The sequence below is a fragment of the Osmia bicornis genome, chromosome 4, assembly GCF_907164935.1.
Source record: "Osmia bicornis bicornis chromosome 4, iOsmBic2.1, whole genome shotgun sequence".
NCBI lineage: Eukaryota > Metazoa > Arthropoda > Insecta > Hymenoptera > Megachilidae > Osmia > Osmia bicornis.
Window position 1 is genome coordinate 11,813,593 of NC_060219.1, and position 17,650 is coordinate 11,831,242.

General features: G+C 32.4%; 3 protein-coding genes across 21 annotated transcripts in view; 2 read left to right on the forward strand and 1 right to left on the reverse strand.

Moving 5' to 3' along the window:
* Window positions 1-3,736, forward strand: part of LOC114878407 (ankyrin repeat and BTB/POZ domain-containing protein BTBD11) — a 21,159-nt gene extending 17,423 nt beyond the window's left edge. For all 14 annotated transcript variants that reach the window (XM_029192194.2, XM_029192195.2, XM_029192197.2 and 11 more), the window contains 6 exons: window positions 30-764; window positions 828-1,096; window positions 1,173-1,378; window positions 1,452-1,745; window positions 1,820-2,002; window positions 2,107-3,736. In XM_029192194.2, coding sequence (XP_029048027.1) covers window positions 30-764; window positions 828-1,096; window positions 1,173-1,378; window positions 1,452-1,745; window positions 1,820-2,002; window positions 2,107-2,313 — 1,894 coding nt within the window. In that variant the 3' untranslated portion in view covers window positions 2,314-3,736. The remainder of the gene's footprint in view (window positions 1-29; window positions 765-827; window positions 1,097-1,172; window positions 1,379-1,451; window positions 1,746-1,819; window positions 2,003-2,106) is intronic.
* Window positions 3,484-11,094, reverse strand: LOC114878412 (syntaxin-12). Of its 4 annotated transcripts, none has more exons than XM_046285400.1 (6): window positions 9,456-11,094; window positions 6,558-6,761; window positions 6,300-6,465; window positions 6,089-6,216; window positions 5,559-5,692; window positions 3,484-5,489 (listed from the first exon to the last, which is right to left on the reverse strand). In XM_046285400.1, the coding sequence occupies exons 2-6, from the start codon at window positions 6,758-6,760 to the stop codon at window positions 5,314-5,316; spliced, it is 807 nt and encodes a 268-aa protein (XP_046141356.1). In that variant the 5' UTR covers window position 6,761; window positions 9,456-11,094; the 3' UTR covers window positions 3,484-5,313. The 4 variants fall into 4 exon arrangements, with proteins under 4 accessions (XP_046141356.1, XP_046141357.1, XP_046141355.1 ...); XM_046285401.1 differs by lacking the exon at window positions 9,456-11,094 and adding an exon at window positions 8,273-8,369; XM_046285399.1 differs by lacking the exon at window positions 9,456-11,094 and adding an exon at window positions 7,337-7,486.
* On the forward strand, window positions 8,065-17,296 carry LOC114878409 (eukaryotic translation initiation factor 4 gamma 2). 3 transcript variants are annotated; one of them, XM_029192213.2, is made up of 7 exons: window positions 8,065-8,173; window positions 12,014-12,471; window positions 12,551-13,493; window positions 13,584-13,721; window positions 13,915-14,804; window positions 14,904-15,206; window positions 15,276-17,296. In XM_029192213.2, exons 2-7 carry the CDS (start codon window positions 12,244-12,246, stop codon window positions 15,381-15,383), a joined length of 2,610 nt encoding a protein of 869 aa, XP_029048046.1. In that variant the 5' UTR covers window positions 8,065-8,173; window positions 12,014-12,243; the 3' UTR covers window positions 15,384-17,296. The 3 variants fall into 3 exon arrangements, with proteins under 3 accessions (XP_029048046.1, XP_029048047.1, XP_029048048.1); XM_029192214.2 differs by lacking the exon at window positions 8,065-8,173 and adding an exon at window positions 8,369-8,545; XM_029192215.2 differs by lacking the exon at window positions 8,065-8,173 and adding an exon at window positions 11,905-11,951.
* The last annotated feature ends 354 nt before the right edge of the window (window positions 17,297-17,650 follow it).

Here is a 17,650-nt window from a genome sequence, read left to right on the forward strand (position 1 = left end):
TTTGTACAAGCCCTGTATTTTCTCCACAGCTTTGAAGAAGTTTCAGTCTGTTCGAAACGCATCGATGACACCGAATATGTGCGTCTTCTTACGATGGATATGGCGTTCAAAATGTTAACCAGTGGTCGTGCCGATCTGATAGCTCAAGCTATGCCTCTTTTGCCATCCGCGAAAATCAACACGGTAAACGACAATGGTTTCACCGCGTTGATGATAGCCTGCATAAACGGGGATGAAACTGCTGTACTAGCTTTACTGGATGCTGGAGCGGACTTGAATATAGAAAGTCCACCACCCTCCACTGGTCAATTAGCAAACACACCTTCCAAGGTTCCGGTAACACCAGGGACATCGAGCACTAGAAGTCCCGTTACTCCATCCTCGATGATGTCCTCAGGGAAAAGTATCCAATCTTCGAATTCAGCTTCCAGTTTACCAAGTCCTTCGAACAACGTTTCGAGCAATGTCTGCTGCAATCAAACTGCTTTCAATGCTGAAACTCAACACTGGACCGCTTTAACTTACACGGCATTGATGGGACACTGTAATATCGCCAGGATATTGTTGGAAAGAGGCGCAGCAGTGGAAGGTGGTGCTAAACCCAGTGAGGACAAATGTACAGTTACACCGTTGCAAGCTGCTACAGCAACTGGTAACAACGAAATGGTGGCACTGCTGTTAGCTCACGGAGCGCAACCATTTTTGTCAACGTTGATCAAAGATTCGTTTTCTTACTCCGGATCAGCGCAACGTGGTTGTTACAGGTAAGTGAAACATTCATCTCATATATTTCAGCTCTTTCTTTATTTTCTTAATTTCTTTTACAGTGCAATATCAGTAGCAACAGCTCATGGTCAAAGAAGCTGCCTTCACCAGCTGTTATCTCATCCTCTGAATTTTTCTGCTAAACGAGGAGAGAAAGAGGTGTTGTCTTTGGAAGAGATTCTTGCAGAAGGTAGCGCAGCCAGCAGTCCGCAACAACAAACTGTAGATGGAAGAGGGAATCGAAGGGAAGGAAAAGAACCAGTTTTTAATAAGGTTCAGACAAAAGCTTTGCAGGAAGCGATGTATCACAGTGCTGAAAGTAACCATTTAGGTAAAATAAATAAACGTTTATAGTATTTTTTAAAGGCACCTGAAGTATGTACTTTAAATTTCAATGTATCTCATAGATATCACAATGGAACTTCGTGGATTAAAAGTAGGTTGGACCTTACATTGTTGGATGCATAGTCTTGGAACAGCTCACGAAATGAGACTAGATTCCGTGATAGATCAATTGCTTCAAGATTTCCTTCAAGTGTGTCCAGATGATTATTCGACACAATTTGTACAAGAATGTCTTCCTTTGTTATTTAACATTTTTAGGTATAGCAAGGTAGGTTTCAATAAGAATGAAATGAAAGTTTAAATAACATTTATATCATTCATTATTTATATTTTTCATATAGAAAGAAGGCACGACTCTTCTTCTTGCCGACATTTTCTGTACATGCTTTGGGTGGGAACCGATAAAACCTATCAGAGACACTACACTTTCAAGTGGATCAAGAATAGATCCAAAATTTGTAAATAATCCAGAGTTAAGCGATGTACAGTTCAGAGTGGAGGGTAGAGTTTTCTATGGCCATAAAATTGTTTTAGTCACATCCTCTCCAAGGTTTAGAAACATGTTGAGTTCCAAATTATGCGAGGGAAATCCTCCTATTGTACAGATTAATGATATACGATACCACATTTTTCAGGTATATATCATCTCAATGTATAAAAATTCCCGTGTCTTTTAAAAAGAACCTATATCAAAAATTTTATTTTCCAGATGGTTATGGAATTTTTGTACCACGGTGGATGTGCCACATTAGAAGTTAATCAAAGTGATGTCTTGGAATTAATGGCTGCAGCGAATTTCTTCCAATTAGATGGTTTGCTTAGGTACTGTGAAGCGCAATGCTCTTCAATGGTTGATCTTGATAACATTGTTTCCATGTACATTCATGCAAAGGTATATTATTTCATTTAAATTATGTATTCCTAGAGATGGAGGGTACAAAATATACATTTATCATTTGTTGTACAAGCTCCAACATTTATATGAAAACTTTTCAGGTTTATAACGCGACTCAACTTTTAGAATATTGCCAAGGATTTTTGTTACAAAATATGGTCGCTTTATTGACTTACGATGACTCGGTTAAGCGTCTATTGTTTGCTAAAAAACTGCCAAATCACGATGTCCTCGCGGGCCTTCTTCTTACTTTGCAAGCAAGAATAAAAACTAGACGATCTCAGCAACAAAATAAGATAAAAGCTTAGAGATATTATGTATCGTATACAGTATAGCGGTATCATTATCATTTCGTTTCCGCTTTCGTCGTGTATAATTATCAACATATATAGGTGACGTCACTTATAAAGAAAAAAAAGACAAGATATTTACATCAATTAAGACTGAATGTTTCATATTTTATCTTGAACTTTTTATCAGGTATTTAAATATAAATCTCCAGTAATTTATATCAGAGGATTATAATTTTCATGCGCTGTTTATTTACTTCTTTCAAGGTACTAATAGAATTTAAGAATGATACATGTGTGATGCAAATGATACATCTGTTTTACGCTTGTTGTATAGTGTTTCTTTAATTTTTTTTCTTCTTTTCTTCTTCTTTATAGTTTACGAAAAAAGAGATTCTTTTGTAAACTCTAAAGTATGAGATATAAATGTATATTATATATTGTTTAAACTATAAAAATTACATACTTTGTTTATGCATGTATAATAATTAAGAAATTTAACTCTCAAAAATAAATGTTCAACGCAGAAGTTTTAAATAATAGTGTAAATATAAAATTAATTATCATAAAATATACAGCATAATATACACTATAAATTAACTTTCTAGCATTACTAAACTATTAATATATACAACAAGTAAATATATATTTTGTACATAAAACGGATTAAACGGTTTATATGCAATGGAAAAAGAAAGGACATTACAACAAAATACGCGCAATTGCAATAAATTATAAATATTGTGATAATATAAACTAAATAATAATTATTTTACTTCTCAATGCTTAATAAAATTGTTTATACTTTTTATTAGGCTTTTGTTTACACGTAATTATTAAATTTGATAGTTTATCACAATACAGCAATGTATTAGATACAGAAAATATAAAGAGAAAATCCATGCAAAGTAAAATATTACGCTAACATATGCTGTTCAATGCTCGCAAAGACCCTTATATGTATAATATATTGCTCTTTTTTTATTCCATTTTAATTTGAATAAATGAAATCCCTATTTCATAATAAAATTATTGCAAACAACGCGCCGTATTCGGCAAAAAATAAAAGGATGAAACTGAATTCAATAATACTTAATACTACTTTGTAACACACAGTTCCATTATCATTTTAACAAAACTGTTATCATCGATAGATTTTCGTGTGTTAACGATTTAACAATGTTAGCATTATATATAATGTGATTTATTTTGAATGTCAATGGTTAGTTGTATATACAATATTTAAGTTATAATCTTAATGATAATGTAATCACTGGATTTTTAGATTTTGGAATGCCTAATAATCATATGAATCAAATCGATCTTCTGAAATTGGCTATCTCAATCTTACAATTATATATGTAATATATTTTTCATTGTTAACCTGTAAGCTTTAGCAGATGTACAAGCGATCTATAATAAACGATAAAATCCTAATGAAGACTGATTATAAAAAATTATATTCACAATTTGTACATTTCTATTATGCTTTGTAGATTATGATTATAAACGTTTTGTCACTTCATATATGTTCATACATGCTTCCATTTAAATATATTATACGCCTAATAAGATTTGCATAAAAAGTTTAAATTTAAAGATGATTTCAAAAAAAGTCATTATAGGCATCCTCTGTAATATGTGATACAAATAGTAAAGTATATCACATATTTTAGTGAAATTTTCTTAGTACCCGTGTTTCCATAAAGGCAAGACAAATAAAAATTGAAGCACACAACATACATAATAGATTTATATAATGAAACATTTCAAATGGTTACAATTTATGTGAAAGAGCAATGGAGTAAACCTTGTTTAGAGCATGTATAAATTTATATGCAAAATGAAATACGAAAATATTATTCCATATAGTATTATTATACATTGTTGCCGTATGTAGTAATAAAACATGTATCAGTTATTTAAGTATAAAATTTCTTATTCCAAAGTAAATATACGAAGCATTTACAAACACATTAGTGAAAAAAGCACTTATTGACAATGAAATCAAAAAACGTAACATAATGGTTAATTATCACTTTTCATCACATTCATTTGATTAATAAAAATTGAGCAATGCCTATGGGTAACATTTATATTATATAATAAAAAATACCGTACTTATCGAAGAAACAATCATGTTAAAACACACCAGTACATACTTTAACAGAGTTGTAAAAGAAATTATTCAGTATACATTATCGATATCGTTTGTTACCAATCATTATCACCAATTTAGTGCCACATTTATTTCATATAGCTCTAAGATAAACTAATCTCCCTGAAAATTATTTCGCATGCTTTTTTAGCAACTGTAATATTTACTGTAAATTATTGTTTCATACTAATAAATATTAAAAATATTATAGATTATAAAATAGTTGAACAATAGAGTAGACAATTTTAATATGTATTCTCAACAAACAATATATGTATATATGATACCATAAAATTTGAAACTATAACATTAACATCACCTCAAACGCTTGTTGCATTTACAATGCTGTATATTTTATTTGAGAATAACATATAAAGCAATTAAAATGATTTATCAAATTTACTATGAAATAATAGTTTGCACATATAATAGAAGTGACAATAACTGCTTTGTATTAATTATAATTTTTTAATCGTTTCTTGAAAGAAAAGTGTAAATTTATTTCATTCGCTATTAGAAACCTGTTATAAAGGATAGTGCAGGTATTCAATATACCTTTGTTATGTTTTAATCTAAAACAATTCAGATTATTTTAAAACAAAGACTTTAAAAAAGCAGAGATACATTAAGAATAATATAAAATGTTTTGAGAGTTTGAAAATAATCAAAAATAACACATTCAAATTACATATTAATCAATTTACAAATGAATATAAAATAAGTCTATCCTCTCCCCATATTGCATTGTCCAATATACAAACTGGCAATTTATATTTTCCTTTGATATTCATCTTACTATCAATATAAGACAGATTGAGACAGCCCTTTTCATCTGTTCGTATCTGTGGTGGTTAGGAACGCTAACTTAGTTTAGTGACTAGAATAATAATTAGTATAACAACGACTATGATCGCAAGTAACAACAACACAAAAACTTTTCGCCGATATTTACTTAGGTAATTACTTCCCTTAATTAATTCTTGTGTACCAAGCTCCACGTTTCCATGTACATTTTCTATATTGTTATCTATCGTGTCTGTGACAGAAAAAAACCGTAAGAATTCGAGTTAAAACATTTTCATGAATACAAAACATAATTACTTACTGATCGTATCATTTTGCTGATACACAAGTGCTGAAAGCTCGCGCATTATTTGATTTACATCTAAAATATCTCCTTCGATTCGTTTTATCCTATCTTCTCGCTCGAACAGTAATCCTTGTTGGAATTCAAGACTCCTAGGCACGTAATAAAAAAAAAAACAATTGTTTGTAAACTGACTACTTATTTCTATGCGATCACTACCATCATTGCTTAACTTGTATTAATATACATTGAAACAAACTTACCACACATTCAAGTGCATTTTATAGCTTCTCTATATTAATAATACATGTTGTAATCATTTAATAATCTTTAAATTCATGCTATAAAATCCACAAATTATGTTTATCTTATAAAAATCATGAGGAAAGCCTATTAAATTATTATTTGCTAACAACATATATAATGTTAGCCATCCCTGAACCCATTGCTTGTGTGCATACTGTGAGGAACAGTCAAGCTTTTTTCACTACTTACATGTGCAAATACATTTATTTATGAATAATTATGAATGATGTTTATTTTCAGACCTTTGTTTTGCTTGTTGCTCATCTTCTTGCACTTGGAGCAGACGTTGTTGTTCTTCATCATCAGGATCCACAGGATTTTCTACGCTAGTTGTAGGTAAAATATATCTCTTCATTTTTGCTGCAACTGACTACAACATTTTTTATTGCAAAATAAAACAACATACAACAAACTCATACAAATTATACAAATCACTGATGCAATATCTTCTACCTTTTGCATGTCTGAGTATCTTTGCACAGCATCTTTAAAATCAGTGGTAAGCTTTTCAATTTGTAACTTCTGTTGTTTATCCCCTCTTCTCATTAGTACTGTCAGTCTTGCAATATCTTTACTTGTCTGAGTTATTATCTGATTTGTGCTTAACTGTGTTACATGCCTAACAAAAGAAAAATAAGATTTTTACAAATCTGAACATACAAATGAGATTTAACTGTGCATACACTGTAATATATTGTTTTAATTACTTACACCTTATCTCTTAGATCTTGATTATCTTTATTGGTTCCAATATTTTTATATGCACGTTCAAGTATCTTCCATGTTGTATTAATTGTATATATATTTGTAGTAATATTTTCACTGAGACTATATAGTTCAGTAGGACTAAATCCCACGTCAGGTACATCTGACCGTTGATCAGTGGATCCATAATTTTGAGAACTATGAGCCATCCTAAAAACACATATAAATGTTCTATAAATTCTTATATTCTATAACAATAGAAGATTTATAAAGTATACAAGAATAATGTAAAGGGATATTTATAAATCTACTTCATCATGTTTTTATTTACAAGCATATATTTTCATGCATAAATGTTTAATTAAATTATAAAATGATGTTTGTATATATTATAACTATTAAAACATTAATGAAATAAAACAGACTATTATATTAAATTATTCATACAAATTAACATAACATGAATATAATTTTTCATTTGTAAAAATAATTTTCAATTTACATTTTTAAAATATATAAAATTAAAGACAATTTAGATATCAAGAATGTCCTTATGAATCTGTTATAGAAATTATATTCGTAGTAAAGGAGATACTGGCTTATATCGCGTAAATAATACTGCAAATTACAATTCCTGTAATGTGTTAAAACTATTTTATGCGATTGCATACTACAGAATAATGTTCAGATTCACTCAATGGTGCACGATGAATCACGTACAGAGTTCAGATAATGAACACGAAAACATATAATTGCATCCAAACATTATCAATCATACAACAAACCTGAACTGTTTTATCACAAGTGTTCTTAATATCTAAATATAAATTGTTGTATTAATTCACATTTAAAAATCAAGAGAACTATTTTTATATATCGAATCTTAGAAACTGACAGTTGCCTAAACGATCTAATCCACCGCCCATGTGACAATAGTCCCTTTGTGTTCATAACTGTGTATTCAACAGAAACCTAGATTATCGACATGTAACATTTTAAAATTTTAATTTGTCGCTTTTACATATGAATTTTAATCAATATACTATAAACATGTATGTATTCTTTAGTAAGAAACTTATAATAATATAACATAGATTTTACGCATCATAAACTAAATTTAAATATTAGAATAATTGAACAAAGTCTGTGTCTACAACACCGTCGGTACTACTTGATTCAACATAACATCAATAGTCATTATTGCATGATATTGTACTGTAAATCAATGAATAATAATCCCTACAATGAATTTAATAACGTTTACACAAAATATATTGTTCATTTAAACGTTTATAGAGAATAAATGGTAATGTAAAATTATTTTCTGCTAACTCATAAAAATGTGTCTCTGATACCGTCTTATATATTACTACCGCCCGAATCAAAAGTAAAACTAATAATAAATTTATTTCAATATTGTTTTTTACATTTGTAATAATAAAAGTAAGGAAAAATAGTAATATATTTTTTTATTGAACAATTGAAATCATTAATGAGCTAGCTTCCTCTGTAACCAGAGGTTAGTCGCATGGCGGACGCTGGCTTGACAAGACGTATGGTACGGAAGTTCCCGAGTACGACCGACAGATTGCGAAAGCCTTCAGAAACAACAACCGTCGGCCGTAAGTAAACGCTATTGTGATTTTTCATCATTTTAATCGCTAAAATAGTAAGCTTTTTGTTGTGTGAATGTCGTAATAGAAAATTTAACACTGGATTACCTCGATGCGTATGTTTTCTCATAACGAAACTCTCTAAAAATCCTAAAATTCGATAGAATTTTCTCGAGGGTTGCTTTGAGAGTTAATGCAGTACGTACATAGGTCGTGCGTCATGTCGGCTCCGAACGCATCTTCCGTTTGTCGAGTTCCTATCACGTTTCAAGTATCTCTTGAATATAACCGTAATCTTTTCGTATTATCGAATAATTCTTGCATCGATAGTAGAAAAAAAGAGTGAAGCGCGAGTGGTAATCGAGTGTTGTTTTACGGACAGTACGTAACTCCCTACTTTTGACATTTTAATCGGTGTGAGTTAAAGTAGGTTGATTGTATGGCTTCTTGCATGCTTATTATATGCTTTAGGTGTTTAGTACTTTAATTCAAAGCACTTTTCTTTAGTCTATAGAAGAAGAGAATTTTCGACGTTTGTGGTAACCCCGCGTGTCGCGTTGTTGAGCTCCTCGTTCGAAGAATTCTAAATCGGTAGATTATTTTTATTTAACTTCCAGGTTATTTCGTTGTTGAATATAAATCAGATTTATTAATTTATTCTAGAAATTGCAATACACGTTGCTTACGTCAAACGTTACTTGGTCGTTCTTAAAAGATACTTATATTTTTATATATACATATATCCTGAAAATTTTTAACTTTTCCCGTTTTTTTCATTTTCTATTAATACATTAAAAATAATATTTCTTTCAAATTGGTAAATTTTCCGCTGTTTTAAGACATTTATTTTGAGTCGGATGCTTCACAGACTCTCTTGTAAACATACGTATGCATAAAGCACACATACGTATTCATCGATCAATGTGCACGTACTCGCATAGGCGTGCATGAAACCAAACAGGCGTGTACTGTCATGTTTCTGACATTTATCCTCATATGTGTATAGTCAATTTTTAAAACGTAATAAAACGACGAGTCTCAGACGTTTTTTTCCTATTTTAAAGAATTAGAAGCAAGTGTTGTGCCAATAGTTGTTTTTTAAAACAATGCGCTATATTAAAGTTTTCTTTCTTTTGCATTTTTTAATTCGAAAAAACGGTGATGGATATTTTTTTGATACGAGTAGATAAAAATTGAGAATTTTAATGATTGCAACCTCGAAATACGATGGGTAGGGTATTACACGCGCACTCGTGGTAGGAGCATTTACTGTGTGCCTTTAAATGCTCACCCATATGACTGTGTTCCTACGTCGAATGCGTGACGGCCTTATGCCTCTTTGTTACAGCAAACTTAAATGCTTATCGGACTATGAATAGACGTACTGATTTGCTTTCAGCTGTCCACTTTGTACAGCTAATTTGCACCTTACCACATATAACTGTGACACATTAAAACGATCATCGTTGAAGATTCTCATTAATGCATGTGCATCTAAATTTATTGAATGAAAAAAAAAAAGAAATGCAAATTACATTGTATTAATTAAGAAACATTGCATACACGTGAAATCTATTTAAAGTGGTTAAATTTATTGGAAACAAAGAATTTCGTTTTCCTTTGTGCATATAACTGTACTTGTTCGGCTTTCAACTATACAAAGATTCTTCCAGTTCGCAGTATTGTTAGTTACCATAGAATTGTCTGTTGCTTTTAAAATTTGGTTTGAAAAAAAAAATATTGCATAAATATTTCACTCAACTATGCAACGAAAAGTAAAGGTATTTCGCTCCCTTTTTTCCCCTGCTGATCTTCTACATTCTACAGTATCGGCCTTCAAAAGTTGGCAGCCTTGTTCGAAGTCGTAAAGAGCAACCGTCACGGCGCATCAGTGACGTGTCACGAGGAAACCAAGTAATGGAGTGTTCGAAATTATTCCGAGAAAGATAGCGATATTATTCTCTTTACGTCATTTCATTGCTGCTATCTCTTTGTTTATTAGTGACACACGTTTCCATTTTGTATATCAACATTTTTTATGCTCTCAATTGATATTTCATTGCTTCACACGAAAAAAAAAAAGGAACAAAAATTTCTTTCCCTCTAATCATTTAATACCAATTTCCGCTAGTTTAATCAGAGATTATAATTATGTTTACAGTTCTTTTAAATCAAAGTTAAATATTTCTTTTTTTTTCCAGAAATTTAATCATTGTAAGTGAGAAGAAATTGCAACGCTTATCAGAATTATATTTTTTTTTCGCGTTAACAATAATTAGATGTAAAGGTCGTTGCAAAAACATTTACTCGTAAATACTTTACGCGTTTTCGATATATTCGATAGATATTTAAATATATACGTTTTAATTTAAAGCCGAGAAGATAAATTTAGAACTTGAAAGAAATTTCGATTATTTTGGTAATTTAACTGGTTGAGTAGTTATCTTCGCGGAACCTTCGTTTGTTGAAGGTAATATAAATTTAAAAGGAAATAAGATAGAATACCGGTTTTATGCTTTAAAGAAATTTTTCAATGTCGAAACGTGTTTCGAACAACGACCTCCATTGTACAACCATACAGTAATGCTTATTCAACTGTATCGTATCATCCACTTGAATCGTAGGGAAAACCTTGTACCTATATCGATATTGGAACATTCGAACACTTCATAGATATAAAGATAATCAATAGTTTTGGTAATGTTAGGTAGCAGGGTATACCTTGGAATTTCCAGGGTAGCAGGGTTGGAATTTTCTTTAATCTTTCACCCTGTAATAAAGAAAAGAGATTAGCTTTCCCAGCACGCACCCTTAATATATGGAACGCTCGGTAGAGGCGGTCTGAGGCGGTCAAAGACGACCTTAGTCGAACTCAGGACGAAGTTGTCCGACCTCGCCCGATCAGCCTGACGATAGAAGCCGACATCGGTCGAGGTGAGACGACGAAAGGTTCATTGACCGTCTGACCATGAGCCGCGCCCCACATACAATCCTCTCCACGTTTATCGTCCACGGTTTTTCGTTGTTTTATTCGTAACCTATACCTGAAGATTAAAGCCGTTTCCCTGAAGAAGGTCCTCGTTCTGCCCATTGAAGACCTTCACCTGTGAGCGCACTAAGGCCGCACACCTTAATCTCTGCCTTCTGCCATTTCAACTCCACTTCTTATCAAATTAAAAAGCATCTGATCTTTACTATTATGCGGAATATGAAACAAGAACAGTTACAATTTATCATTTATTGACTGTAAAAATGAATGTCATGTACTAATTGTTTTGCATGATTCTATTTGAAAAGTATATTTGCTAAGAAACAGTAAAATATTGTTATGGTAAAAAGTTATATATTTAATCAAAAGGACTTATGTTTTCTATCTGTACATGAAATAAAGTTTACGCGTTTAAGAAGTCTATCTATTTATGGAAATAAATTTATATGTTATAATTTGCACGAGTATTTTATCAATTTTACTTGTCCCATTAGAAAGATGTTAAGAAACTTAAACATTCTCTTATTTTATTGTACATGTTTTGATTTCTATAACGCATCATAATTTGTGGAGATAAGTAAATTAATGCACGAATGATCAGAATCAGTTGAATTAAACTATGGAATCGTTGATTAGATTTGTCGAAAAAGAAATTCAGATATTTTGTAGAAACTGCATAATTACATCTGTATTTGTATAAGCATTTTAACTGCATGTTTCTTAATATACCATATTTTTGCATCATTAGGTACAAAGGCTGCATATTAATAAATCAAACATGGAAGGAGTAGCATGCGTGTAAGCAATTAATCATTGAAAAAATGACTAGTATTTTTATTGTAATGTTTCTTTTGTTTCAGCTTCCTAAAGGAAGATCTGTGTGCTGTGATTTATCACTCAGGAGGCCGAAACACGCGCAACAACGGACAACCCCACAGGACCGGGGGGTGCTTCTCGTGTCTCGGGAGGAAGGTCAGGGTCTACAAAAGTTACCTTGGCTGTAACAGCCATACAAGAGCCGCTTCTTTTTACATCCAAAGAATCCTCTGTGTTGCATTATAACTAGTAACACTGAAATTAAAAAAATTCGATGCCTTCCAGGGACGATATTCGCTCCCTATCCACTGAGCAACGCTGGATCCCTCCTTCAACTGTTAGACGCGATGCACTCACCCCAGAAAGCAGAAATGATCTCATCTTTAGAAAGGTGCGGGGTATTCTTAATAAGCTTACGCCGGAAAAGTTCGCAAAGCTGAGCAACGACCTGCTCAACGTTGAGCTTAATTCTGATGTGATTCTTAAAGGTGTTATTTTCTTGGTAAGTTGTTTATAAACTGGGATATCTATTATCTATCTAACAAGTAACGATGTTAAATGTGAAATTGTTATTCTGTTAGATCTTTGAAAAAGCACTTGATGAACCCAAGTACAGTTCTATGTACGCACAGCTGTGCAAACGGCTGTCTGACGAAGCTGCAAACTTTGAACCACGAAAAGCTCTCATCGATTGTCAAAAAGGCCAAAGCACATTCACACTTCTCCTTCTTAACAAGTGCAAAGACGAATTCGAAAATCGTTCAAAGGCAAGCGAGGCATTCGAAAATCAAGATGAACTCGGTCCAGAGGAAGAGGAACGCCGACAGGTGGCTAAGCGTAAAATGCTTGGCAACATCAAGTTCATCGGAGAACTGGGAAAATTGGGAATCGTATCGGAACCGATTTTACATCGCTGCATCCAGCAATTATTGGAGAAGAAAAGGCGAGGGGGATCCAGGGGGGACACCGCCGAGGATATCGAGTGTCTTTGTCAAATCATGCGTACCTGCGGTCGCATCCTTGACTCGGATAAAGGCCGCGGACTCATGGATCAATATTTTCGACGTATGAACTCTTTGGCAGAGAGCAGCGATCTTCCTTTACGTATCAAGTTTATGCTGCGTGATGTCATTGAGCTACGCCGTGATGGCTGGGTACCACGCAAGGCTACTAGCACCGAAGGTCCAATGCCAATTAATCAGATCCGCAATGATAACGAAGAGTCTTCGAGGGGAAATGGCTTCCACAGACGAGAGGATCGCCTCGGAGCAGAGTTTTTAAGAAAAATGGGACGTAGCGGATTAGACATGGACATGATGGGAAGTATTCCATTGACTTCTCCTTCGTTTGGCATGCCACCTCCATTCAGCCCAAATGGATTCTCAGGAACATCCGGGGTTGGTTATGGCCGCCACAATCAACGTAACCAGCCGGGTTACTATCAAAACCAGAATCGTCACCAGAATAACTATCAAGGGAAACATAATCAACAGCAACATAATTCACCACAAAACTTCAATAACAGTAAGTCTTCCTTCGACTTAACGATTGATAATAATCTGTAGTTTGGTAATACAATATTTTTACTCATATACGTGTATTTTCTATTTGCAGATAGCAGTAAAGAACAATTACGCTTTAATAAAAACAAGATGTTGATTGGACATCCAGAAGAAGTATCATTAAGACCATCAGCTAATTCTATGATGTTTAAACAGACCAACATTAATCCCAACCTACCTCTCAACAGTGGTACGTCTACTTAATTAATAGAATATTATTGCTTCTCTATAAAATATAATGTAGTAGATTTGGTTTGATTGAAGATAAATAATCAAACAATTGGTTCAACCAAACTTTTAGCAGTAGTAGAATATATTTAGACATTTAAAATTCATCTTAATTAGAAGCTACAAGAATATTTTTTCATTGTTCGAATTGATAGATCTGTTCCCAGGAAGAGCATCGGAATTACCTCTTCTACGTACTAACACATTGAAACCCAGCTCGCCATTATTGCACAAGGAATTGCCACCAGCAATCGTGATAAAACAAGGTCCTGTAGATAAAAGGGAGAAAGCAAGAGATAGAAAAGATAAAGGAACTTCCAGAGAAGAGATACTAAAGAAAGTGAACGCATTAATGGACGATCTCGTTTCGCACACAAACATACAGGACGCAATAACAGCTTTTCAAGATCTTAAGATACCTGAACGATTTTTACGTCATGCAGTTTATACGTTATATTCTAATACATTAGATCGTGGAGACGGTGAACGCGAGCTCGTAGCTAAGTTCATCGTTGAATTGGTGAAAGCAGACGTGATTACTGGACAGCAAGTACACGAAGGATGGAAAGAACTAGTATCCAATATAGCAGAAAAAGAGAGTACTGTGCCTTGTGTAGCTTCTCACGTTGCCTTCTTAACAGCTAAGGCCATTGTGGATAATTTAATTCAGATAACCGATCTCGTTGCTGTGACAGAAAACGGTCAACATCATCCATTGTTTTTACTAACACTACAGCAGTTACATAAAAGTCAAGGCAAAGCAAGGCTCACACAGATATTTAACGAGAGCAAAGTGAATCTTATCAGTCAGCTTCCTGAGGCGGACAAGACGAAAGAAAGATTAGCGGAAATTTTAGAGGACAGAGAACTGACCTTCCTCTATCCGCTTCTTAAGATTCAAGGAGACATATGGCGTCAATTAGAATATGACCCGAATCCAAATACTCTTTACAAATGGATCAAAGAAAAGTTAGAACCTTCGCATCATTCTAATTCAGAGTTTATTAACGCTTTGATGAACGTTCTTCTGAAATATATTACACAGGTTAGTACAAGTAATTTTATTAGATTTTCCTTATGTTGTATTGTATCAATTTTTTTCTTTTTTTTTTTCTTTTTTTTAAACGTTTTATATAAATTACAGGAAACAATACTGGTACCCGGAGTTGATCCATCTAATGTAGCCAAATCAGTAATAGATAAAGAAAAGGTGTTACTGGAAAAATATTCACGTTTGATGCGTTTATTCTTCGTGGATATAGAGTCTCAAGTAACAGCTCTACATGCGCTTCAAACATTTTGGTACTCGCACAATTTTCCAAAAGGAATGTTACTGCGATGGTTCGATGGTCTTTATCGATTAGAAGTGATCGAAGAAGATGCTTATTTCAAATGGAAAGAATGCGTTACTGACGATTATCCAGGCAAAGGCACAGCATTATTTGAGGTAAGTAAGCTTAAACTGATAATCTTTTGATTTATTTGAAAATTAATTAATGATTATTAAACGATGTAGGTAAACAGTTGGTTAACATGGTTGGATAATGCATCAACGGAAGATGAAAGTGATGATCATAACGACGACGACGACAGCAACAAAAACTACAGAATGCAGAAACTGTGAGAAGAAGAAGAAGGATACGTTCTACAGGATAAACTATAATTTGGAATAGGATTTTACTATCTATATTACTGAACCAGGTGGTTTCAGTTTACTAATTGAGTTGTCTCCATCCATTACCACAAACGTCTTGTTAGTCTGTCAAGTCCTCGGCACCGAAGAAGAGGACTTTACCAATCATATGTCCAAAAGAAAAAAAAAAATATGGATAGTTTGCAGCCCCCTGAGTGGTTTGCATCAGACTTTATAAGCAAGAAGTTTTAGAATGTTTTAGATAATTGAATATATTGATTGATATGATTTAATAATCATATTTGGGCCAGCAGATATCAACATTCGCCGCTGTATGAACATTGGTGCAGAAAGAAAAGCAAGAAAAAATTTAGTCTGGTGAATTTGTGTTGTCAAAGTTTTTGTCTAGTATTGTGCATGTGTCACGTTTTGTAAGTCTTTTTGTCCGCGGCACCAGTGAGTCGCTTGTTATCTCTGTGTACCAGCTTTTACATTTATTATGAGGAATTATTATCTATTATTATTAACTATTATTATTATTATTATTGCTATTATTATTATTATTATTATTGCTATTATATGATTGATCACAACAGTCAAAATACATCTACTTTCCTAAAGAAACTATAAAGAAACAAAAATTGATCAGAAATAGAACCGACTCAGTATAATTAGTATACAATGTGAAAGAAAAGAATGTGATTAATAATTCTCTTTAAAATTTGAACGAATTTGTAGTACCTCAAAACGAAAACACTGAGTCACACTTATACACCAAACAAAATCACTTTTGCCCATGTACCTATTTGCTGCTCCATTAATTCTATTAAGTAACTAATATGAAATAACAACCAGCAGCCAACATCACGATTCACTTAACGTAACACATAACGAAAATTTAGCGATACGACTAAAAATCGTATTTAAAATAAATATACCTTGGTGTAATTTATTACAGATGGCCTCCTGGTTGTTCTGTTGATGAGAACCACCTTACCTTCATTTCCTGCCTGTAGTCTCCTTGTTAAATTCAAAACGCATTGACATACATGATCTTATTTAAAGCGTAACACATTCAGACCGACACGATGCCGTACGTTCGCCTAAGCAAAAATTAGTGCAATATTGCAGCTTTCGTGATCGGTGAAGAAGAAAGAAGCAGACACATTTCATTTAGAGATTAATCATCGATTTTTTGTCGTGTACATTTTCACTTCCATAGCTTTCAATTTATATCTTGTTAAGCTTGTATGTAAACGATATACACTAAATATTAACATAAGAACTTGGATACATTTTTTCATTATTTGTGGATAATCTTTCAGAATGTTGTACATATTATTATTATTATTATAATTATAATTATTATTATTGTCATTATTATTATTATTATTATTAATACTATTATTATTACTATTGTCATGCCACTTTCTAGCTTTGTTGCCGGACTGAAGTGTTAAAAATTAGACTGCATTTTTTTTCTTTTAAATAGGTGGTTTGTAATCAGAGCGTCGTCAGTCCAAACATTTACGTCGAATAATCATTGTTAGTCTTATTTCTATTTTTTTTTGAATACACATTTAATGCAAATACGGTGACTCATTCATAAATTAATGATTTCATATTTGAAAAAACAAAAATTATTGAATTTTGTGTAGCGAATAAAAATTGTTTATATTTCTGATAAATTAAAAAATAGAATCTGTATGTATTAAAATGTGTATTCATATATATATATATATATCATTGTTTTTATCTTATCATCGATGATAATGATTTAAATCCTCGCTGCAAAGAATTAAATATTAATTTGAATATAATATTCTTTGTACGTGGAAACACATTATATAGTGACATTAGTGTAATATTTAATGGGTATTTGTGGTAAATATTTACGTATTTTGCTTGCTGCGTTTTTATTATAAATGAACACAAAAAAAAAAAAACATAACGAATAACATACGTATAATTAATAATTTAATCACGATATTAGTAAACGAACGCATCGACCAGCATATCCCAATTTCATCCGCAATGTCATTTTGTGATATTGTACTTCAACTTCATTAATTTATTTTCCCATGTGTTAACTATAAAAATTCAACCAAGAACAAAGGAAGAAAAACAAAAAATACGAATCATGTATAATATCGTCAGTATTATTTCTCACGTAACGGACTACATTATTATAATCGTTTTTAATTGAACATAGACATTAAACTGATGAAAAAAGTTTCTTTTATCTTTATCAATAAAAT

What these genes read in the sequence shown, in the direction of transcription:
- LOC114878412 (XM_029192219.2), bottom strand. An exon ending in GATACTCAGACATGCAAAAG is followed by an intron (nt 6,217 to 6,299) that starts GTAGAAGATATT and finishes AAAATGTTGTAG; the next exon opens with TCAGTTGCAGCAAAAATGAA. An exon ending in GAGCAACAAGCAAAACAAAG is followed by an intron (nt 5,693 to 6,088) that starts GTCTGAAAATAA and finishes TTACGTGCCTAG; the next exon opens with GAGTCTTGAATTCCAACAAG.
- LOC114878409 (XM_029192213.2), top strand. Translation starts at nt 12,244, where the DNA reads ATGCCTTCCAGGGACGATATTCGCTCCCTATCCACTGAGCAACGCTGG. An exon ending in TTAAAGGTGTTATTTTCTTG is followed by an intron (nt 12,472 to 12,550) that starts GTAAGTTGTTTA and finishes TTATTCTGTTAG; the next exon opens with ATCTTTGAAAAAGCACTTGA. An exon ending in TTCTGAAATATATTACACAG is followed by an intron (nt 14,805 to 14,903) that starts GTTAGTACAAGT and finishes TATAAATTACAG; the next exon opens with GAAACAATACTGGTACCCGG.